Source organism: Schistocerca gregaria, chromosome 3, assembly GCF_023897955.1.
Source record: "Schistocerca gregaria isolate iqSchGreg1 chromosome 3, iqSchGreg1.2, whole genome shotgun sequence".
Lineage (NCBI taxonomy): Eukaryota > Metazoa > Arthropoda > Insecta > Orthoptera > Acrididae > Schistocerca > Schistocerca gregaria.
In genome coordinates this window covers 473,738,543-473,763,912 of record NC_064922.1, presented here as the reverse complement: position 1 = coordinate 473,763,912, position 25,370 = coordinate 473,738,543, and the positions used below count along the sequence as shown (strand labels likewise).

Genomic DNA, 25,370 nt, shown 5'->3' with positions numbered 1-25,370 from the left:
CACACACCAGTGCTGCAGCTCAAATTGGGTAATAAACTTGTACTGTCATGTAAATCATCAATTAATTTCACTAGATGACTGGTAAATTTTCCTTTTTCCACAGCTAACTGCTGTAAAGTATATTTAGAGAAATAAACAAATCATACAGTCAGTGAACCTGTGTAGTATTAAATAGTTTTATTTCATTTATCTTTAAAAGACGAAATAAATTGATTTTTTGGCACCAGCAAGTGTGTAATTGTTATATGTTCTCTGCTACACAATCTTTCTGCAGTATTCACTTGTTGATAAGTTTCTTTCTGTTTTGCAGAGTGGACTGCAACTCGTCTTAGATCATTTGTCTGAACGTGTTCCACATTTATTACCAGAAATGGAACTTATGGAATTTCTGCTCTCTATCTCTTGGCTTTATGATCCTCAATATCTCATCTCTCATTATGCAACCTTACCATGTACTGTTCCTGATACAGGCAAGTACCACAATCAGAAAAAGTTAACACCACATTTCTTTGTTTTAAATTGTATACAATAGAAGTTTATTAGTACATCATGCTGCCAGATGTCCACTACCTCTTTGAGGAGACAGTCCCAGAAGGTGCTCTATTGCTGTAACAGCTTTGTGCCATTGTAGTTCAGTTGGCACAAAGGTGTTAACGGCAGTCGAGCACCTTCTGGGATTGTCTTCTCAAAGAGGCAGGGGAGATCTGGCTGCATGACGAACTAATAAATAAAGACAGCGATTTCCATTTAAGCAAAGCCTGAGATCCAGCTTTAAGCATGATTAAAACACAACGACAGTGTACACGGAAATCCACTCCTGTCAGGACACCTGAAGAAGAAGAAGCAATGTCCCCTGACGGCAGAGTTCCACAAGCGGCCATAGCTGTGGAAGGACTGCGGCCCATGATCTGTTGCGGGGTGCCACGCTTTCCCCACCACCCAGCACCGCCCATCCCCCACCACCAGCTGCAGACCACTCGAAAGCACCCAGTCAGAGGCTGCAGGAGAGGGGTAGAGATTATATAAAGTCAGCTTCCATCAGGGATCAATCAGACACCAAGAACGCCTGAAGATGGCAAGAAGTCAGCTTACCGAAATATCGCACCTTTTGGACAACGCTACCTGGCTGAATACCCGAGAAATTTTCAAGAAGTTTATTCATTCCTTGGCAATTATCAGTGTGTTCTCACAAATGGTTGTGCCTTTTCTGTAAATTGTGTTATATGTTCATTTACAGCCTTTTCAAAGGATGGGTGCAGTACAACAAATTATTTTTGCAAAACTGTTGAGGCTTTCCTGGTCACTTGTTGAAATATTGCCTCTGGACTTTTGTCTTCGGATCTTTCAGAGACATTTCATACACTATATTTGTGACATTTTGCCGGCACAAGTGGCTGGTACTGTCAAAGGCTCACCCTTCATTGTTGGTGGTGAACTGGAATCAAGCCTGTAGTCAGAGGCTGTATGTACCTGTCATGCCAAAGTGTGCAGGCTTTTTCATAGTCATTACCACTGTGATTCTACCCTTGTAACCTGAAGTAGTTTTTCACTGCAGCATGTTAATACAGGAGCCATTTGCTAAACCTGTTGCCAAGTTTGTGAATGTCTATGGCTTTTCTGATCAAAGGGGCATGAAGTTCTTCTCCACAATGAACATATTTGACAGCAAATAACTGATGATGGTTGAAGTAGAGAGGATATAAAATGTAGATGGGCAATAGCAAGAAAAGCGTTTCTGAAGAAGAGAAATTTGTTAATATCAAGTATAGATTTAAGTATCAGAAAGTCATTTCTGAAAGTATTTGTATGGAATGTAGCCATGTATGGGAGTGAAACATGGACGGCAACTAGTTTGGACAAGAAGAGAATAGAAGTTTTCAAAATGTGGCGCTACAGAAGAATGATGAAGTTTAGATGGGTAGATCACATAACTAATGATGAGGTCTACATCTACATGGTTATGATGCAATTCACACTTAAGTGCCTGGCAGGGGGTTCATCGAACCATTTTCATACTACTTCTCTACCTTTCTACTCTCGAATGGCGCATGGGAAAAAGGAACACCTAAATCTTTCCATTCGAGCTCTGATTTCTTTTATTTTATTATGATGACCATTTCTACCTATGTACATGGGCGTCAACAAAATATTTTCACATTCAGAAGAGAAAGTTGGTGATTGAAATTTCGTAAATTTTGTTTCAGTGACTGCCACCCCAAGTCGCATATCATACCAGTGTCACTCTCACCCCAATTGCATGATAACATGAAATGGGCTGCCATTCTTTGCACTGTTTTGATGTTCTCTGTCAATCCTACCTGTTAAGGATCCCACACCATGCAGCAATATTCCAGCAGAGAACAGACAAGTGTAATGTAGGCTGTCTCTTAAGTGGGTTTGTCGCATCTTCTAAGTGTTCTGCCAACAAGGTGCAGTCTTTGCTTTGCCTTCCCCACAATATTATCTATGTTGTCTTTCCAATTTAAGTTGGTCATAATTGTAATTCCTGGGTACTTAGTCGAATTGACAGCCCTTAGATTTGTGCGATTTATTGTATACCCAAAATTTATTGGATTTCTTTTAGTACCCATGTGGACGATCTCACACTTTTCTTTGTTCAGTGCCAATTGCCACTTTTCACACCATACAAAATTCTCTCTGGATCATTTTGTAATTGGAATTGACCATCTGATGATTTTACTAGACAGTAAATTACAGCGTCATCTGAAAACAATGTAAGAGGGCTGTTCAGATTATCACCTAGATCATTTATGTAAATCAGGAATAGCAGAGGGCCTGTGGCACTACCTTGTGGAATGCCAGATATCTCTTCTGTTCTGCTTGATGATTTACCATCTGTCACTACAAACTGTGATCTCTCTGAGAGGAAATCACGTATCCAGTCACACAACTGAGACGATACTCCATATGCATGCAATTTGATTAATAATCACTTGCGAGTAATGGTATCAAAAGCCTTCTGGAAATCTAGAAATATGGAATTGATCTGAGATCCCTTGTGGTTAGCACTCATTACTTCATGGGAATAAAGAGCTAGCTGTGTTGCACAAGAACGATATTTTCTGAATCCATGTTGGTTGTGTAGCAATAAGTCATTTTCTTCAAGGTGATTCATAATGTTCGAGCACAGTATATGCTCCAAAATCCTACTGCAAATTGAGGTCAGTGATACGGGTCTGTAATTCGATGGGTTACTCCTAGTTCCTTTCTTGAATATTGGTGTGACCTGCACTACTTTCCAGTCTTTAGGAACAGACCTTCTGTCAAGTGAGTGGTTGTATATTATTGCTAAGAAAGGCGCTATTGTGTCTGCATACTCTGAAAGGAACCTGATTGATATACTATCTGGAGTTGTTTCGCAACACTGAAGATATCTAATTTTATGTCACTCATGCTAACAGCTGTTTTGGTTTGGAATTTGGGAATATTACTTCATCTTCTTTCGTGAAGGAATTATGGAAAACCGTACTTAGTAACTCTGCTTTAGTGGCACCATCATCGGTAACATTTCCATCGCCATCGTGCAGTGACGGTATTGACTGCTTTTTGCGACTGGTATACTTTACATATGACCAGAATCTCTTTGACTTTTCCACCATATTATGAGACAATGTCGCAAATTGACATCCACACTAAATTTTGAGCTTCCGTGAAACTTAGCCGGTTTTGGGGATTTTGTGTTGTTCTGAATTTTGCATGGTTTTTTCATTACCTCCTCAACAGTGGTGGATCAGTCCCGTCTCTTATTAACTTATGCAGTATGAATCTATCTGTTGCTGTCGATACTGTATCTTTAGATTTGAGCCATATCTGGTCTACACTTACATAATTAGCTTGTAAGGAATGGAGACTCTCTCTTAGGAAGGCATCAAGAGGCATTTTTAACTGTTGTTTTAAATAGATAAATTTTGCATTTATTTTTAGTGGTTTTGGTTGATATGGTTTTGAACCTCACTTCAGTGACCTTGTGTTCACTAATCCCTGTATCTGTAATGACACTATCTATTAGATCGGTATTATTTATGGTTAAGAGGTCAAGTGTGTTTTTGTAACCATTTACAATTCGTGTGGGCTCATGAACTAATTGTTCAAAGTAATTCTCAGAGAAAGCATTTAGTACAATTTCTGAAGATGTTCTTTGTCTACCGCCGGCTTTGAACATTGAACATGTATTTTTACCAGCAAACCAAGGATAGATTGAAGTCTCCACCAGTTATAACTGTATGAGTGGCTACTTATTTGTAATGAGATTCAAGTTTTCTCTGAACCTTTCAGCTATTATATCAACTGAGTCGGGGGGTCAGTAGAAGGAGCCAAATATTATTTTGATATGGCTGTTGAGTATAACCTCAACCAGTAGTAATTTGCAGTAACTATCTATTTCAACTTCACTACAAGATAAACTACCACCAACAGACACAATCCATCCTTCCTGAACATGGTTTGCACCTCTGAAAAAATTTTGGCAGAATTTATCTCCGGCTTTAGCCAACATTCTGTTCCTATAACGATTTCAGCTTCAGTGCTTTCCATCAGCACTTGAAGCTCTGGTACTTTTCCAACACAGCTACGGCAATTTACAACTACAATACCGACTGTTGCTTGGTCGATTCTTGTCCCTTCTTTGCACTGTACCCTTTGAGACTGGAGCCCTTTTTGATCTTTCCTGAGATTGTCTAACCTAAAAAATTGCCCAGTCCATGCCACACAACCCCTGCAACCTATGTAGCTGCCTCCTGTGTGTAGTGGACACCTGACCAACCCGAAACCCCACCACGCTATGGCGCAAGTCGAGGAATCTGCAGCCTACATGGTCGCAGAACCGTCTGAGCCTGTGATTCAGACCCTCCACTCGGCTCTGTAGCATAGGTCTGCAATCAGTCCTGTTGACAATGCTGCAGATGGTGAGCTCTGCCTTCACCTCGCTACCAAGACTGGCAGTCTTCACCAACTCAGACAGCTGCCAGAAACCAGAAAGAATCTCTTCTGATCCATAGCAACACACATCATTAGTGCTGACATGAGCCACCACCTGCAGTTAGCTGCACCCTGTACCCTTCATGGCATCCGGAAGGACCCTTTCCACATCTTGGATGACTTCCCCCAGTATGCACACAGAGTGCACATTGGCTTCCTTCCCGTCATTAGCTGCCATATCCCTAAGGGGCTCCATTATCCGCCTAACATTGGAGCTCCCAATGACAAGCAATCCCACCCTCTGTGCTTGTCTGCACCTCTCAGGAAGACCGGCCACTGGTGCAACAGGCAAGGCTGCCCTTGCTGGCTCAGAAGTACTTTAAGCAGAGGGCAGTACCTCAATCCTGTTACGGAGATGGAAGGGTACAGCCTTGCAGCCAGCACCAACTTTCGCCTTCTGTCCAGGGATTCACGACCCTGCCACAGTTCACCAATCACCATCAGGCAAGTGTCAACCGGAAGGGATGTCTGAATCTGAGGGTGCAGTGGCATCAGAGATCCCAGGTGATGCTACAGGTTCCAGAGGTGCCAAAGCGCTCGCCTCTGGCGTCCCAATGTCACCACGCACCTGGGCAACAGCCTGGAGCCTGTCAACCACGGCCAACACAACTTCCAGCTGTTTACAGACAGTGGCCGATTCCCCCTGAATTTGTACACAACAGGCACAGTCCCTATCCATCCCTAACATTTTTTTTCCCCTCTCTTTCATCTCACAAAGTGTTCAAAACAAACAGATGACTGACAACTATGTGAATTTACACTATGCAGGTACTAAAATGCTATGCTACAACTCTCAAATACTATAATATGCCTGAAATTTGTGAATTAAATTATGCGAGTACCCAAAAACACACTAAGAAATTAAGAATTAAAGTATAAAACAAATAAGTGAGCTAAGAGTGCGACTTGCTGCTTATCCAACGGCAGCCGGGGGTACTGAATAGAATTGAGGAGAAGATGAATTTGTGGCACAACTTGACTAGAAGAAGGGATTGTCTGGCAGAACATGTTCTGAGGCATCAAAGGATCACCAAGTTAGCATTGGAGGGCAGTGTGGAGGGTAAAAATCGTAGAGGGAGACCAAGAGATGAATACACTAAGCAGATTCGGAAGGATGTAGGTTGCAGTAGTTACTTGGAGATGAAGAAGCTTGCACAGAATAGAATAGAGCTCTGGACTGCAGATGACAATCAAAGAAATGAAATTGTACCCTTGACCAACACTCCTAGTTGGGGATATGGTGGGTGACAGTGTGATTGGTATTCCACCACTGTGCGGGACTTCTCCTGACATGTCTTCATTGGTCATCTGGGTTCAGTTCAAACTGGAACTCATCATTGAAGATAGTTCTACTCCAGTCAATGAGATTCCTAGCTGGACATGTGTCTGGAGGAGTTTTCATAGCAGGACCCCTTTGGTTGTCACTGTGGCACCCTTACAGCAACAGTGGTATGTTGACTATATTCTACACCCTTCATGGTGTGCCATCCTGGGTTTACTTTTCAGCAAGATAATGCTCACCTGCACATGGTGGAAGTTTATACTTCTTGTTTTCATGCTTGTCAGAGCCATAAAATTTGCAGGATCTCTCTGAAGTTGGGGACATTTGGAGCAACATTGACAGGGTCGTCCAACCATCTCATGAGTCTGATGATCTATTGTGTCAATTGGACATAATTTGGAATAATATCCCTTAGAAGGACATCCAACAATTCCATTAATTAGTGCCAAGCCAAATATCAGCTTGCATAATGGCCAGAGATGGGTTAATGTATAATTGACTTGCTCAATTTGTGAAGCTCTGTCTCTTAAATAAATTATTCAATTTTTCTGTTATTGTTATCATTTACTTGCCTACATATGTACATCACATCTACTAAAACTCAGTGGCTGATTAAAACTGTGTGCCAGACCAAGACTCAAACTAGGGACCTTTGCCTTTTGCGGGCAAGTGCTCTACCAACTGAGCTACCCAAGCATGACTCACAACCCAACCTCACAGCTTTACTTCTGCCAGTATCTCGTCTCCTACCTTTCAAACTTCACAGAAGCTCTCCTGCAAACCTTGCAGAACTAGCACTCCTGGGAGAAAGGATATTGTGTATACATGGCTTAGCCACAGCCTGGGGGATGTTTCCAGAATGAAATTTTCACTCTGCAGCGGAGTGTGCGCTGATGTGGCAAACATATTAGATATCATATGTCATTCCCAATAGCAAAACCAAAAGTAGTTATTTTGACTTAATGTGTTTCTTTAATTTTTTTACATTTTCTTGATCTTGTTGGTGCAACAATCTTGTGGTACTTAAGATTCCAAATGAGGCAGAACGATATAGGGTTCATCTGCAGCAGAGTGTGCACTGATATGTTCACATCAGTGCACACACCACTGCAGAGTGAAAATTTCATTCTGGAAACATCCCCCAGGCTGTGGCTAAGTCATGTCTCTGCAGTATCCTTTTTTCCAGGAAAGTTGAGGCGAGGTACTGGTAGAAGTAAAGCTATGAGGATGGGTTGTGAGTCATGCTTGGGTACCCCAGTTGGTAGAGCAGTTGCCCATGAAAGGCAAAGGTCCCAAGTTCGAGTCTCAGTCCAGCACACAGTCTTCATCTGTCAGTAAATTTCATATCAGTGCACGCTCTGCTGCAGAGTGAATATTTCATTCTGATCACAGCTACTGATTTCTGTCCCATTTTGATAATTCCTTCTTGGTGCATTGTTTTTATTTTTTATTTTATTTATTTTTTACCCTCTTGGTGTGTCTCCTAATTATTATAAAAAATCGAAATGTCTTCCCAAAATTCATTTTTACAAGGAACTGGTCCATGTCAATTTTGTTCAGCCTCTTAGCCAATTAAAGAACAGAGTTGACATTAGAAATCATATGTCATTTCCAATAGCAAAACCAAAAGTAGTTATTTTGACTTAATGTGTTTCTTTAATTTTTTTTACATTTTCTTGATGTTGTCGATGCAACAATCTTGAAGTACTTAAGATTCCAAATGGAGGCAGAACAATATGGGATTCATCTGCTCTTTGGTTTAAATAATAGTAATAAAAGTTGTGTCTGTTCATATTCACTGTTGGCATGCTTATTCCATATTTTCCAGCTGGCTGTTCTTCAGATAAACAATTACAGGCACAATGCAACATGTACATGAAACAAAGTCAACTTTCACTTCTCACTTCCTGTCAACTGCATACAATGGCTTCTTCCAACTAAAAATTACAAAGATAATATATGCATCAAAGAAATTCTTGTACATGGCAAACGTGTCCCTTATTGATAATCTTTTTTCAAGTTTTTTGAAAGCTTATATTTAAAAGTTTTAATGTAAATGGCTTCAGATGAAACTAAAAAGAAGGATAACCAAATTGAATTCAACATATGAAATACAATTAACTTTTTGGAAATATAATGAAATTAATATTATTCATGTTACATAATGTTTTGAACACAAATGCTGTATGTAAGTAGAGAAAACTATTTCATTGATGTCATTAAAACTATAGAAAACACAAAATTACAATTTTTAACTTCCCTGTATCATATAGTACATTTATGGAGTGTGTGAGTAATTCATTTCTTTAAATGTATCAACAAGTGGAATAAATAGCAAAAAGATGAGCCATTATTCAGTTCCATTACAAGTCCATAGACGAACATCTTACAGTCATCTTTTCAAATAATTGGGAATATTAGCCATAGCCTTGCAGTACATTTATTTTTTTACCACAGCCTTGCACTACATTGATTCACTCCTGAAACATAATCAGCCCATTGAAATAAAATGTCCGAGAGGCAGTATAAATAAACACATTCACTTATGAGCCAAAACATTATGACCACCTACATTGGTCCACTTTTGAATGCAATACAGCAGTGATTCTATACGGCATGGTATGCATTCAACAACTTCTTGGTACCTTTCCAGAACTGTATGCCACCAGGTGATTGTGTACAAGTCAAGAAATTCCCATAAATTAATGGAGTGCTGGTCTTTGGGCCCAGAGCTGTCACCTAATACCTTCTTGTATATGTTCCATTCTGTTCAGATTAGGTGAATTTGGTGGCCAAGACAACAAAGTGACTTTACTATCATGCTCCTGAAACCACTGTAACATGGTTCTAGCCTTGTGACATGGACATTTATCCTTCGATGTTGTATCCAGAGACAACCATTGACCTGGTTTAACAGGTAATGCTATTCATTTGACTAGGTATTATGTTTCCATTGTTCCATAGTCTGATGTCAGTAATCCTGTGCCCTCTGCAGTCATCATGTACGGTTTTCACGTACGAGTAATAATCAATATTATTGCTGACATATAGTCCTTTTTTCTGTCTTCATTGAAGTGTTTAGCAATGTCCTCAAATCCGTCCTCTTCCCACACATTCACCAACACCTGAACCAACGCCACCTCCTTCCTATTAACCAGTGTGGCTTCCAACCCAATTTCTGTGGATAAATTTCTTGGTCCAACAAAGAATTTTCGTATAATGATAAAACTACCTCTTCATTTCATTTTGAAAACTTTTTTTTTCCTCCATGTATTTGTATTGTCTTCATCAATATTTTTGTAAAAGCTCTTGGTTGAGGAGTGGCAATATTGCACCATTTGCCCACCCTTCTTTCATATGGGACAAGAGGGATAAAATAATAAATTTTTAAAAAATGACAGTAGTATGAAAAGACTAGATTACTACTCACTATATAATGCAGATGTTGAGTCACAGACAGCACAACAAAAAGACTGCTAAAGAAGTAACCTTTTGGCCAAAAAGTCTTCTGGCCTTGGCAGCCAGAGATAGTGGTCATATGTGGTGTAAGTTGCATTTGTGTGTGTGTGTGTGTGTGTGTGTGTTGTCTACTTCAGAGAAAGGCCTTTTGACTGAAAGTGTACTTGTTTAGCAGTCTATTTGTTGTTGTCTTTATTAATCATTAAATATTGATAAACACAGTACAATTCATAACGAGACAATTAATATCGGGTTACCTGTTTTTGCAGCTAACACTTTTATCTATCAGTAATTTGTTGTTATTGTTGTTGTTGTTGTTGTTGTGGCGGTGGTGGTCTTAAGTCTGAAAACAGGTTTGATGCAATTCTCCAGGCTACTATTCTGTGTGCAAACCTCTTTATCTCCAAATAACTGGTGCAACCTACATCCTTTTGAATCTGCTTACTGTATTCATTTGTTGGTCTCCCTTTAATGTTTTTTTCCACTACACTTCCCTCCAATATTAAAATCGTGATCCCTTGATGTCTCAGAGAGTGTCCTATCAATGATCCCTTCTTTTAGTCACATTATGCCTCCAGTACTAAAGTGGTAATGCCTTGATGTCACAGAGAGTGTCCTATCACTGTTGCCTTCTTTTAGTCAAGTTATGCCACAAATTTCTTTTCTGCCCAATTTTATTCAGTTCTTCCTCATTGATTACATGATATATTCATCTGATCTTCAGCATTCCTGTGTAGTAACACATTTCAAAATTTCTTTTCCCTTCTTGCCTGAGGTGTTTATTGTCCACATTGCACCTTCATAAAAGGCTCTGCTCAAGGCAAATACCATCAGAAAAGAATTCCTAGCACTTAAATCTGTATTCAGTGTTAACAAATTTCTCTTCTTTGGAAATGCTTTTCTTGCCATCGCAAGTCTACATTTTATATCCTCTCTACCTCAGCTATCATCAATTATTTTGCTGCTCAGTTAACAAAACCCATATATTACTTTTACACCTACATGTGCATCTATACTATCCAAAGCACTGTGAGTACATGGCAGAGCATACATTCAATTGTAACAGTTATTACAGTTTCTTCTCATTCTTTTCACGTGTGAAGTATGGAAAGAATGATTGTTTAAATGTTTCTGTGCATACTGCAATTAATCTGATCTTGTCCTCATGATTCCTACGTGAGTGATCCGAAGGGGGTTGTAGTATATTCCTAGAGTCATACTTTAAAACCAGTTCTTGAAACTTAATAAGCAGGCATTCTAGAGATAGTTAACGTCTATGTTCCAGAGCCTGCCAAATAAGTTACTTTGACACTTTCTAACAGGCCAAACAAACCTTTGTGACAATTTGTGTTACTGTTCTCTGTATATATTCAATATCCCCTGTTAGGCACAGGTACTATGCACTTGAGCAATAGTCTAGAATGGGTCACATGGGTGTTTTGCAAGCAATCTCCTTTGTAGACTCATTGCACTTCCTCAGTACTCTACTAATAAACCAAAGTCCATCACCTGCTTAGCCCATGATTGTGCCTACATGATCATTCCATTTCATATTCCTACAAAGTGTTACATCCTATTTGTGTGAGTGGGGCATTTCCAACTGTGACTCATTGATATTATAGTCATAGGACACTACTTTTTTTTCATTTTGTCAAGTGCACAATTTTACATTTCTGAACATTTAAAGCAAGTTGCCAATGTTTGCACCACTTTGAAATCTTATCAAGATCTGATCAAATATTTATGCTGCTTCTTTCAGATAGTACTTCATTATTGACAACTGCAACATTTGCAAGAATCCTGAGGTTACTATTAATATTGTCTGGAAGGTCATTAATATACAACATGAAGAGCAAAGGTCCCACCACAGTTCCTAGGGCACACCTGAAGTTACTTCTACATGTGAAGATGACTCTCCATCCAAGACAACATGCTGTGTCCTCCCTACCAAAAAGTCCTCAATCCAGTCACAAATTTCACTTGATACTCCATAAAATCGTACTTTTGATAATAAGTGTAGCTGTGGTACTGTCAAATGCTTTTAAGAAATCAAGAAATACTGCATCTACCTGACTGCCCTGATTACATGATCGATGTGTTCGGAACCTATAGTGCTTGGCATGTAAGAGGCCATTCTGTTTGAGGTACTTCATTTTGTTTGCACTCAGAATACATTTTAATATTCTACAAGAAATCAATGCCGAGGATATTGAGCGGTAGTTTTATGGATCATTTCCACTATCGATCTTGTAAAAGAGTGGGTCCAGTTTCTTCTTCTAACTACTGGGCACTGCTTTTTTGTTTGAGGGATCTACAATAGATTATAGTTAGAAGAGGAGCTAAATCAGCCATACATTCACTAAATAACTGATAGAGATTCCATCAGGCTCTGGAGATATGTTCAATTTTAACCATTTCAGCTGTTTGTCAACACAGCTGATAGTGACACTTATATCACATATCTTTTCAGTGGTATTAAGATTAAACTGGGGCATTTCTCCTGGGTTTTGCTTTGTAAAGGAACATTTGAAAACAGAGTTAAGCATTTCAGCTTTTGCTTTGCTACCCTCAATTTCAGTTCGTGTCTCGTTTGTGAGTGACTGGACACTTTGGTGCCACAAGCAGCTGTACATATGACCAGGTTTTTGTTTGGGTTTTGTATAAGATCATTTGACAGTATTCTGCTATTGCAGTCACTGAAATCTTCTAGCATTGCTCTCCTGACTGCCAAATGTGTTTCATTCAGCATCTCTCTTTTGAGAGCCCTATGCTTTGTTTTATACCTGTTGTGTAAGAGTCTCTGTTTCTATTGAAGTTTCTTTACAATGACTGTATACCATTGAGGTCCCCTCCCATTATGAACTGTTCCACTGGGTATATATCTATACAGTGCACGATCATCTATTGTGTTAAACTTGAGCCATAGTTGCTGTACATGCTCCTGCCCTGTGCTGAAAGTTTTAAGATCCTCACTGAGATGTAACATTACTGCTTTTTTATCTAGTTTACAGAACATATACCTGTTTAAGTAACCATGTCATGGTTACTGACACCAATTTCTATGTGGACTCCTTAAAAGGCTCAAGTCTCTTTGTTGCCATTAGGTATGATATATTTCCATCTTGAGTGGGATTATGTTCTTGGTGGTTTTCAGAGAAGGCATATAGTAATGTTTCATAAGGTGTCTTGTAATACTCATTATTAACAAAACTATAATTTTTCCAACTGATTTTTAGATGATTGAAGTCTTCATCAATGATTACGCTGTGTTTGAGGAACTTACATACAAGCAAACTGAAGGTTTCTGTAAAAATGTTGGTTGCACCAGGGTGTATGCTTGGTGGGCGATAGAAGAATTTAATTACCACTTTATGCCCACTGCTGATGCTGAATCTTACCGAAACAATCTCACGTGCATATTCAGTTTCTATCTCAGTGGGTTTCAGTTTTTTGTCTATTGTGACTAATACACCACCTCCAAGTCCTATTAGCCTATCCTTTCAATAAACATTTAAATTTTCCCCAAAAATCTCACTGCTATCAATTTCCACTTTCAATAGCTCTCCGTACCTAGTATTATGTGAGATTCACTGCTTCTCTGGGAGTGCATCAAACTCTGGCACAATGTTGTGAGTGCCTCGCACTATCTTGACTGGATGGAGAGCTGCCTAATCCAAAAGAACCCTTGTGTGCACTCCAAAAACAGTTGGCTACCTCGGTCTCATTTCTTAGTCTAATCTCTGCATCACCTATTTTATTGCATCTACATTTCGTTACCTTTGTTTTACTTTTGCTGATGTTTGTCTTATATCTACCTTTCAAGACACTGTCCAGTCCATTCTCCTGCTCTCCCAGGTCCTTTATTGTGCCTGACAGAATTACAATGTCACCAGCAAACCAAAGCTTTTATTTCCTCTCCTGAAACTTTAATTTCTTATCCAAATTTTTCTTTGGTTTCCATTAATGCTTGCTCTGTGTACAGACTGAATAGAATCAGGGATACTGTACAACCCTGTCTCACTCTCTTCTCAATGACTGCTTCCCTTTTGTGCCCCTTGGACTCTTTATATCTACAGTCTGGCTTCTGTACAAGATATACCTCTCGCTGACTGTTTTTTACCCATGGCAACGTTCAGAATATCAAAGAGCCCCTTCCAGCAACATTGTCAAAAGCTTTCTCCAAATCTGTAACTGCTATAAATTTTGGGTTTTATCCACCCTCAGCAACTGTAGTTATGTATAATGAAATAATCAGCAACTAGTTGCATAAAAGAAAATCAAAACCGTTAAAGAGATGAAATTTCTGTTATGCAACTGGTTGCTGATTATTTCATTACATAAAGCTGTAAATGAGGGTTTGCCTTTTGTTAATCTATCTTCTAAGGTATGCCAAAGGGTCAGTATTGCCTTCATTTCTTCTAAATATGAACTGATCTTCCCTGAGGTCGGAGTGTACCTGTTTTTCCATTCTTCTGTAAGTAATTCATTTTGATATTTTGCAACTGTGACTTATTAAACTGAAAGTTTGTAACAATACCAGAGAAGGAAAGTTGCTACTGACCATACAGTGGAGATGCTGAGCTGAAATAGGCACAACAAAAGGATTCACATAATTGTAGCTTTTGGCCATAAAGGCCTTTGTCAGCAATAGACACACATACACACATGCACACACACACTCACACAAATGTAACACGTGCACACACGTCTGCAGTCTCAGAGAACTGAAACCACACTGTGAGCAGCAGTACCATTGCAAGATGGGAGTGGCGACTGGGTGGGGGTAAGGAGGAGTCTGGGACGGGGAGGGGGAGGGATAGTATGGTGGGAGTGGCAGACAGTGAAGTGTTGCAGTTTAGACAGAGGGCAGGAGAAAAAGTGCGGAGGGGGGAGGGGGTAAGTAGCGGAAGGGAGAGAAATAAAAAGAAATTAAAAGACTGGGTGTGGTGATGAAGGAGGTAACTAGTGGAAGGGAGAGAAATAAAAAGAAATTAAAAGACTGGGTGTGGTGGTGAAATGACGGCTGTGTAGTGCTGGAATGGGAACAGGGAGGGGGTTGAATAGGTGAGGACAGTGACTAACGAAGGTTGAGGCCAGGAGGGTTATGGGAACATAGGATGTATTGCAGGGAAAGTTCCCACCTGCACAGTTCAGAAAAGCTGGTGTTGGTGGGAAGGATCCATATGGCATAGGCTGTGAAGCAGTCATTGAGATGAGGGGTATCATGTTGGGCGGCGTGTTCAGCAACACAGTGGTCCACTTGTTTTTTTTTTTGGCCACAGTTAGTCGGTAGCCATTCATATGGACAGACAGTTTGTTGGTTGTCATGCCCACATAGAATGCAGCACAGTGGTTGCAGCTTAGCTTGTAAATCACATGACTGGTTTCACAGGTAGCCCTCCTTTGATGGGATAGGTGGTGTTAGTGACTGGGCTGGAGTAGGGGGTGGCAGGAGGATGTATGGGACAGGTATTGCATCTAGGTCTATTACAGGGGTATGTACCATGAGGTAAGGGACTGGGAGCACGGGTTGTGTAAGGATGGACGAGTATATTGTGTAGGTTTGGTGGATGGCAGACTACCACGGTACAAGGGGTGGAAAGGATAGTGGGCAGGACATTTCTCCTTTCAGGGCATGACGAGAGGTAATGGAAACCCTGGTGGAGACTGTAATTCAGTTGCTCCAGTCCCGGCTGGTCCTGAGTTACGAGGGGAATGCTCCTCTGTGGACGGACTGTGGGACTTTGGGAGGTGATGGGAGACTGAAGAGATAAGGCAAGGGAGATTTGTTTTTGTACAAGGATGGGAGGATACTTAAGGTCAGTGAAGGCTTCAGTAAGACCCTCGGTATATTTTGAGAGGGACTGCTTGTTACTGCAGATTCGACAACCATGGGTGGCTAGGATGCACGGAAGGGACTTCTTGGTATGGAATGGGTGGCAGCTGTCGAAGTGGAGGTGTTACTGGTTGTTAGTAGGTTTGATATAGATGGAGGTACTGATGTAGCCATCTCTGAAATGGAGGTCAATATCTAGGAAGGTGACTTGTTGGGTTGAGTAGGACCAGGTGAAGCAAATGGTGGAGAAGTTGTTGAGATCCTGGGAGAATGTGTATAAGGTGTCTTCACCTTCAATCCAGATAGCAAATATGACATCAGTGAATCTGAACCAGGAGAGGGTTTAGGATTCTGGGTTTTTAGGAAAGATTCCTCTAGATGGCCCATGAATAGGTTAGCATTGGATGGTGCCATGCGGGTGCCCATAGCCGTACCATGGATTTGTTTGTAGGTAATTCCTTCAAAGCAGAAGTAATTGTGGGTGAGAATATAGTTGGTTATGGAGACTAGGAAGGAGGTTGTTGGTTTGGAATCCATAGGGCATCTAGAAAAGTAGTGTTTGATAGCAGTAAGGCCATGGGCATTAGGAATGTTAGTGTACAGGGAGGTGGCATCATTAGTGACGAACAGGGCACTGTGTCGTAAAGGGACAGGAGCTGTAGAGAGTTCGGTCTCGGAAATGGTTGGTATCTTTTATATAGGAGGGTAGGTTCCGGGTAATAGGTTGAAGGTGTCGGTCTACGAGAGCAGAGATTCTCCCAGTGGGGCACAGTAACCGGCCACAATGGGACGTCCGTGCCTATCACAACTCTGCATCTCCGCTGTATGGCGAGTAGCAACTTTTCTTCTCTGGTATTGTTACATTCCATCCTGTATTTTCTATTGTTTGATTTTAAACTTTTAGTTTGGTAAATATATTCACACCTGTCTGTGACTCAATATTTCCTCTATATGGTGAGTAGCAATCTGTCCTTTTTGTAACATTTTCATTATTCCATTGTGGATTTTCAACTGTGTGGCTTCACTTCACTTCTCTGTTTGTTATCATTTATTGTCTTTCTCTAGAAATATTAACCTGTAACTGACACAATTTTTTGATCATTATCAATCTATAAGAAGATGTGTTCCTAGTCTGGAACATTTTATACTCATTGCCAAAATATGTCATTCCTTCTGATGCATTTTAATTAGTCGTGTGTTCCAGAGCATTAATTTGTCATACATTTTGAAAAAATAATATATCCTAGGCTTTTCTTTTGGACCATTTATTAGTTTATTCATCTTCAATTAGATTAGAACATTTCTGAATGTCCTGTGTTCAGGTGATTGCTTATTTTGCGCAGCAGCTGCTATCTGTCATCTCATGTTTAGCTTTTGACCTTCTCTTGATATTATGAAGCTTCATTTCTTCTTCTTTTCCAGAGCTTGAGTTACCTGCAGCCACAGATTTTGTCCCATATAATGTACTCTACACTACACCTGAAGCACAGGATTAAGAACTATTTCGGGAGAGTCTTTCACTTAGCTGTAGATTGTAGACACTGACAGCAGAGACATTTGTGGTAAAAGTTCAAGAATAAGAAAAGATAAATAGTCCACATTTGAGGCTCATTTCTCATTTCTGTGTAAATAAAATGGTAGTGCAACTAAACAGCCAATGAAGTCAAAGGATCAGACTTCAGCAATATGAATCTCATATTTATTTTCTCCTATGACTGTAGTGAATCTCACTTTGTGGAATGGAAGTATAAAAATTTGAAATTAGTTGGATAAAGAATATGTGGGTTCTATGGGGAATAACACATCAGTTTAAAAAATTAAAACTCTAATATCATTAAAATTGTAATACTTCAAAATTAGAAGGAGAATTTTATTTCATTGCAGTAAAAGTATGTATAGAAAGAAATTCTTAAATAATTTTTGATAATGGATATTTCATATTGCAGACTCAAGTGAGAAGTGTTACTTAAAGAAGAAAGTACTATAAGTGGATACTTCATAATGTAAACTTGTGTGAGAAATATATGTTATCAACCTGTCAATGCCATGATTATTAGTGATGGATATTTCATATTACAGATTTCAGCAACATGAAAGGACTGTAAGTTATAGGTTTCACATTTTGTCAATGTCAAGTTTATTAAAGATTTAGCTCTGGCACATTTATACAAACCTGGAGAAATGGTCAGGGGGTAATGTTAGTCTCATCCTTCTTGAACATGGGTCCACTATCCTAACCAATGCACCCACTTACCTCTGTGCAGTGAGCTAAAGAGAGGTATGGAAAGTGAGTACTAGTGAAACAGCTAAGTTGAAACCATTCCTGTTTCCAAAAACTAATTAATTTAAAATGCATTTGTAATTGAGTCATTATGCTTGCCTGAGTCCAGGGTTTTACTTTGCATTTCTGTATTGCAAATATATCTGAACCTGGTAACACTCTTCATTATTCAATTAAGTCTTCAGTTGAAAATTTCAAACTTGGAAACTTTATTTGTAAGCAGTAAAGTTTTTGTTGAGAATTATGAATTGTTAAGGAATACAGGATATGACTCACTGAAAGGCAGAAGTGCTGCTTTGTCGATAGGTACACAAACAATAGGTACAGAAGCTGGCTAGCTTTTGGAAAACACTTCCTTTTTCAAGCTTGTAAGAAAAACATGTGCACACACACACACACACACACACACACACACACATGCACATCCCTATCTCCCTCCACTGTGGTCAGTAGATTGCCAGTTCTTTCCTGGCCCACTGTGAGTGTACTGGGGTGAGATGGGGATGTGGGTCAGGGTTGGGTGAGGAATGGAGAGAGGCAGGAGGCAGGGAAGGGGTTGAGTGGAAGCATCTAGCTGTTCATAGGGGAGTGGGAGCCATCTATGGACTAGCTAGGGGTGCAGGGGGAAAGGAGAGGTGGCAGACTGTTGGGCGCACAATTTCATAAACTAGACCCTGAGATAACAGCACACAAGTAACTGATGTGGGGACACAAATTAGGCGGGGGTACTGGAGCAGGGGATGGTGTACACACACACACACACACACACACACACACACACACACTAATGTGTGGGGGAGGGGGCAGAGAGTTACCTTAGGTTTAGGCCAGTAAAGTTTCTGGAGCGATGGATGTGCTTTAAGGACAGCTCCCATCTGCGCAGCTCAGAAAAGCTGGTGGTGGTGGTGGCGAGGATCCAGATGGTGCACATTGTGAAGCAGCCACATGTCAGAGATTTCAGTGCCTGCTTCACAAACTGTCCATCCAGATCCTCCCCACCACCACAAGCTTTTCTGAGCTGCACAGATGGGAGTTATTCTTATTCTTACAGCACAGCCTTTGCTCCCATAACGTTCCTGGCCTAAACCCAAAGTAACTAACTGCCCTTCCACCCAGTAGAGTGGTGTGTGTGTGTGTGTGTGTGTGTGTGTGTGTGTGTGTGTGTGTGTGTGTTTGCATGTTTTTCCTAAAATCTTGAAAAAAGAAGTGCATTCCAAAAGCTAGCTTATCTCTGTGTCTTTTGTTTATGTATTTATCAATGACGCATCACTTCAGCCTTTCAGTGAGTCGCCTCCTTTATTTCTGAATAATTCTTATTTATAATCCGGTAATCCATGACATGGGCATACCATGTTCTAACCAAACAGTTCTGAAAACTTCTATACTTTTCCAGCCAACTATCTTTTAATTAAACTAAATTGTTGTTGGGACTTATTTATAGGTAAATGCTCTATTAAATTTTTGCCTTGCAATTCTATAAACTATAATTAATTTCAAGATTTTTAAATATCATTATGTCAGTCTTTCAGTGTGCACCAGGTGGTCACACTACTCATGGAGATATTGCATCTGTTTGTTATAGAATTAACACCTCTTTCTAAAATAGTGCATGAGAGGTTGCAGCTACCAATCACCATGCTAACATCTCGAGATAAGTATGTTCTAAATTGTCTCTCTCAACTTTAATAAATCAGAGGTAAGAATGTCAATTATTATTAATATGAGGACAAATCTCATTAAGTTTGGTGGCTGGGGAAGTATCTTACAGTGTGCAACAATACATGCACAATTGTGCAGCTAATGGTTAGTGGCAAAATTTTTCATTCATTAGCAAACAACTGATCCAACTCCAGAGATGTAGACCCTTATGAACTTTACCTTTAGCCAGCAAATAATAATACCACACCACAAATGTGCTTTCAGATAACGGAAACTGGATTCATCTGCAGGTTAATTAATGTCAGAAAAAAGTAATTAATGGAATAAACCTCAGCACACCTAATGGCTGATTACAACTGTAATTATATAGTATGAGGGTTGTTATGAAAGTAATGCCACCTATTTCTATTCATGGAAACTACAGGAGATACATGAATCACGACAGAAATATTTCATCTACAGACAGTAATTTTGTCACATAGTCAACACCATTTGTTATGCACTTTTTCCAGTGATGAACTAGAGCCTGCATGCTGTGCTTGTAAAAATTGGAACCAGCTGAGGCTAGCCACTTTCTTACAGCTTTGACAACAGTGATTGAGTCTGGAAAATGTTTGCCTCATAGTCCATCTTTCAGAGGCCCAAAGAGATGGAAGTCTGAAAACGCTAAATTGGGGCTGTACGCTGGGTGTGGTAAGACAGTCCAACCGAATTTTGCAATAAGTTGCATGGTCATAAAACTGGTGTGGGGCCTGGCTTTGTCATGTTGCAGGTGAAAGTTGTTCTTCTTTCGCTTTACCTTGGAAATTCCAGCTTTCAGCTTAGTCAGTATCGTCTTGTAGTGTTCTGAATTGACAGTTTCTCCAGTCTCCAGGACATCCAAAATAACCACACCCTGGCTGTCCCAGAAGACTGTGCACATCACTTTACTTGCAGAAGGTTGTGTTTTGAATTTCTTTTTTGACGGAAAATTCACGTTGCCAATCCATGGACTGTCTTTTGGATTCTGGCCCATAGTGGTGACACCATGTCTCATCTCCAGTGACAATGCTATTCAGGAAATTATCACCTTCAGCTTCATACTGGTCCAGCAGGTCCCATAATATTTCCATTAGATGAGTTTTTTTGTTATTCTGTAAGCATCCGTAGGACCCATCTTGCACAGACTTTTTTGATAACCAAGTTGTTCCTCATTGTTTCCAAGGCATTTCAGATGGCATTCAGCTTTGATCAGCACAGGTGATTTGATCAGGGTGCTCTACATTTTGAGGGATGATAGCTGTGCAGGAATGACCAGACTGTGGCTTGTCATGCATACTCTTTTCACTACTTTGAAAATGCTGTACCCATTACCTCACATTGTTCACGTCTATTGTATCATATCTATACACCTTTAGCAAAGTGTTGATGGCTTTCAGTTCACACAATTTTTTCAGCAGTTAGGAATTCAATCACATATCACTGTTTTGGATGTGTATCCACATCAGACTCCTTTTTGGAACACTCCTGTACTGGCGCCAACTACCACAGAACAATGGAACCACCTGCAAATGAAAGAGGAAGGTTCAAGCATTAGCATGACACCAGTGACACGGACATCTAGATTCACCACAAACAAAAATAGGAGGCATTACTTTTGGAACAACCCTCATACTTCTATCTCTATTGAAAGACAGGGTCAGAGTCCCAGTTCCTTTTTAACAGTTTCCTTTCTTGGTAAGAAAACGTGGAACAGCTGTAGTGTCACAGCAACAACAATACGTGCACAGTGATCTTACATACTGCAACTACTAGCACAGTAGCCACTCTGACTTTCACACATTAAAAAACTCCCAATGGGAACAGGAATCTCTGAACATTAAATATTATTGCGAACTTTCAATGTCCTCAGTTCCTATGGCTGGAAGCTTTTCCCCCACCCCACCCCCCACCCCCCATCAATAGTGAATATTTGTACAGTTATCAGTGTTTAATAGATTTGTATCCAGCCATCACTTTTAACAAGCAATTCATTGGAACTGATGCATATTTAATACCTTAACATTACACAGTTCTTTGGTATTTTTCCTGTACTTCAAAGGTTTGAGTTTGGAATAGTACTTCTTTATTTTTTAAATCACTGATTTTGTTTTACAATTACACAATTGTAGTCTGACTACTACTATTCTCAAGATTGGATGATTACACTAGCCAACAGCCATTTTGCAACTGGGATGTGCTAAGTCAACTAGTATTATTTTGGCATGTAGAATCCAAGTATACTTTTCAAAATGTTCTAGCATGTACCACTTTTGAGTTTTTAAAGGTTTTTTTTTTATTTCTCGTATTCAGTATTTCACTTTTTGCTGTTCTTCTGTTTTGATGTTTAATTGTTTGTTTTTGATTTGCAGAAGAGAATTAAAAGATCTAAAAATCGTCAGTAAATGGTTGGTGTGGTAATCCAGTGATGTGAAAGAGATCCTCACTGACTGTTTACTGTGAAATATAGGTCCAGTGCAAACTTTTTGTGTTTAAAACTTTGTTGTTGTTGTCTTCAGTCCTGAGACTGGTTTGTTGCAGCTCTCCATGCTACTCTATCCTGTGCAAGCTTCTTCATCTCCCAGTACCTACTGCAACCTACATCCTTCAGAATCTGCTTAGTGTATTCATCTCTTGGTCTCGCTCTACAATTTTTACCCTCCACGCTACCCTCCAATGCTAAATTTGTGAACCCTTGATGCCTCAAAACATGGCTTACCAACCGATCCCTTCTTCTAGTCAAGTTGTGCCACAAACTTCTCTTCTCCCCAATCCTATTCAATACCTCCTAATTAGTCACGTGATCTAGCCACCTTATCTTCAGCATTCTTCTGTAGCACCACATTTCGAAAGGTTCTATTCTCTTCTTGTCCAAACTAGTTATCGTCCATGTTTCACTTCCATACATGGCTACACTCCAAACAAATACTTTCAGAAACGACTTCCTGATACATAAATCTATATTCGATGTTAACAAATTTCTCTTCTTCAGAAACGCTTTCCTTGCCATTGCCAGTCTACATTTTATAACCTCTCTACTTCGACCATCATCAGTTATTTTGCTCCCCAAATAGCAAAACTCCTTTACTACTTTAAGTGTCTCATTTCCTAATCTAATTCCCTCAGCATCACCCGATTTAATTTGACTACATCCCATTATCCTCGTTTTGCTTTTGTTGATGTTCATCGTATATCCTCCTTTCAAGACACTGTCCATTCCGTTCAACTACTCTTCCAAGTCCTTTGCCGTCTCTGACAAAATTACAATGTCATCGGTGAACCTCAAAGTTTTTACTTCTTCTCCATGAATTTTAATACCTACTCCGAATTTTTCTTTTGTTTCCTTTACTGCTTGCTCAATATACAGATTGAATAACATCGGGGAGAGGCTACAACCCTATCTCACCCCTTTCCCAACCACTGCTTCCCTTTCATGCCCCTCAACTCTTATGACTGCCATCTGGTTTCTGTACAAATTGTAAATAGCCTTTTGCTCCCTGTATTTTACCCCTGCCACCTTCAGAATTTGAAAGAGAGTATTCCAGTCAACATTGTCAAAAGATTTCTCTAAGTCTACAAATGCTAGAAATGTAGGTTTGCCTTTTCTTAATCTTTCTTCTAAGATAAGTCGTAAGGTCAGTATTGCCTCACTTGTTCCAACATTTCTACGGAATCCAAACTGATCCTCCCCAAGGTCCACATCCACCAGTTTTTCCATTCGTCTATAAAGAATTCGCATTAGTATTTTGCAGCTGTGACTTATAAAACTGATAGTTCAGTAATTTTCACATCTGTCAGCACCTGCTTTCTTTGGGATTGGAATTATTATATTCTTCTTGAAGTCTGAGGGTATTTCGCCTGTCTTATACATCTTGCTCACGAGCTGGTAGAGTTTTGTCGTGACTGACTCTCCCAAGGCCGTCAGTAGTTCTAATGGAATGTTGTCTATTCCGGAGGCCTTGTTTCGACTCAGGTCTTTCAGTGCTCTGTCAAACTCTTCACACAGTATCTTATCTCCCATTTTGTCTTCATCTACATCCTCTTCCATTTCCATAATATTGTCCTCAAGTACATCGCTCTTGTATAAACCTTCTATATACTCCTTCCACCTTTCTGCCTTCCCTTCTTTGATTAGAACTGGGTTGCCATCTGAGCTCTTTATATTCATACACGTGGCTCTCTTCTCTCCAAAGGTCTCTTTAATTTTCCTGTAGGCAGTATCTATCTTACCTCTAGTGAGATAAGCTTCTACATCCTTACATTTGTCCTCTAGCCATCCCTGCTAAGCCATTTTGCACTTCCTGTCGATCTCATTTTTGAGACGTTTGTATTCCTTTTTGCCTGCTTCATTTACTGCATTTTTATATTTTCTCCTTTCATCAATTAAATTCAATATTTCTTCTGTTACCCAAGGATTTCTAGCAGCCCTCGTCTTTTTACCTACTTTATCCTCTGCTGCCTTCACCACTTCATCCCTCAGAGCTACCCATTCTTCTTCTACTGTGTTTCTTTCCCCCATTCCTGTCAATTGTTCCCTTATGCTCTCCTTGAAACTCCGTACAACCTCTGGTTCTTTCAGCTTATCCAGATCCCATGTCCTTGAATTCCCACCTTTTTGCAGTTTCTTCAGTTTTAATCTACAGGTCATAACCAATAGATTGTGGTCAGAGTCCACATCTGCCCTTGGAAATGTCCTACAATTTAAAACCTGATTCCTAAATCTCTGTCTTACCATTATATAATCCCTGATACCTTTTAGTATCTCCAGGATTCTTCCATGTATACAACCTTCTTTTATGATTCTTGAACCAAGTGTTAGCTATGATTAAGTTATGCTCTGTGCAAAATTCTATCAGACGGCTTCCTCTTTCATTCTTAGCCCCAATCCATAATCACCTACTATGTTTCCTTCTCTCCCTTTTCCTACTGACGAATTCCAGTCACCCATGACTATTAAATTTTCGTCTCCCTTCACTACCTGAATAATTTCTTTTATCTCATCATACATTTCATCAATTTCTTCATCATCTGCAGAGCTAGTTGGCATATAAACTTGTACTACTGTAGTAGGCATGGGCTTTGTGTCTATCTTGGCCACAATAATGCGTTCACTATGCTGTTTGTAGTAGCTTACCCGCACACCTATTTTTTTTATTCATTATTACACCTACTCCTGCATTACCCCTATTTGATTTTGTATTTATAACCCTGTATTCACCTGACCAAAAGTCTTGTTCCTCCTGCCACCAAACTTCACTAATTCGCACTATATCTAACCTTAACCTATCCATTTCCCTTTTTAAATTTTCTAACCTACCTGCCCAATTAAGGGAGCTGACATTCCACGCTCCGATCCGTAGAATGCCAGTTTTCTTTCTCCTGATAACGACGTCGTCCTGAGTAGTCCCCGCCCGGAGATCTGAATGTGGGACTATTTTACCTCCGGAATATTTTACCCAAGAGGACGCCATCATCATTTAGTCATACAGTAAAGCTGCATGTCCTTGGGAAAAATTACGGCTGTAGTTTCCCCTTGCTTTCAGCCGTTCACAGTACCAGCACAGCAAGGCCGTTTTGGTTAATGTTGCAAGGCCAGATCAGTCAATCATCCAGACTGTTGCCCCTGCAACTACTGAAAAGGCAGATGCCCTTCTTCAGGAACCACATGTTTGCCTGGCCTCTCACAGATACCCCTCCGTTGTGGTTGCACCTACGGTACGACCATCTGTATCGCTGAGGCACGCAAGCCTCCCCACCAACGGCAAGGTCCATGGTTCTTGGGGGGGGAGGTTCCTAGTTCCTAGTCCCCATTTTTCTTAGTGTAAGTTTAAAACTTA

The 25,370-nt window shown here is 40.0% G+C and overlaps 1 protein-coding gene across 1 annotated transcript in view; it reads left to right on the top strand.

Annotated features, from left to right (window-relative positions):
- LOC126356130 (testis-expressed protein 47-like) overlaps positions 1–17,527 on the top strand; it is a 180,053-nt gene extending 162,526 nt beyond the window's left edge. Inside the window, exons 5-6 of the mRNA XM_050006837.1 lie at positions 311–470; positions 16,998–17,527. Coding sequence (XP_049862794.1) covers positions 311–470; positions 16,998–17,071 — 234 coding nt within the window. The 3' untranslated portion in view covers positions 17,072–17,527. The remainder of the gene's footprint in view (positions 1–310; positions 471–16,997) is intronic.
- The last annotated feature ends 7,843 nt before the right edge of the window (positions 17,528–25,370 follow it).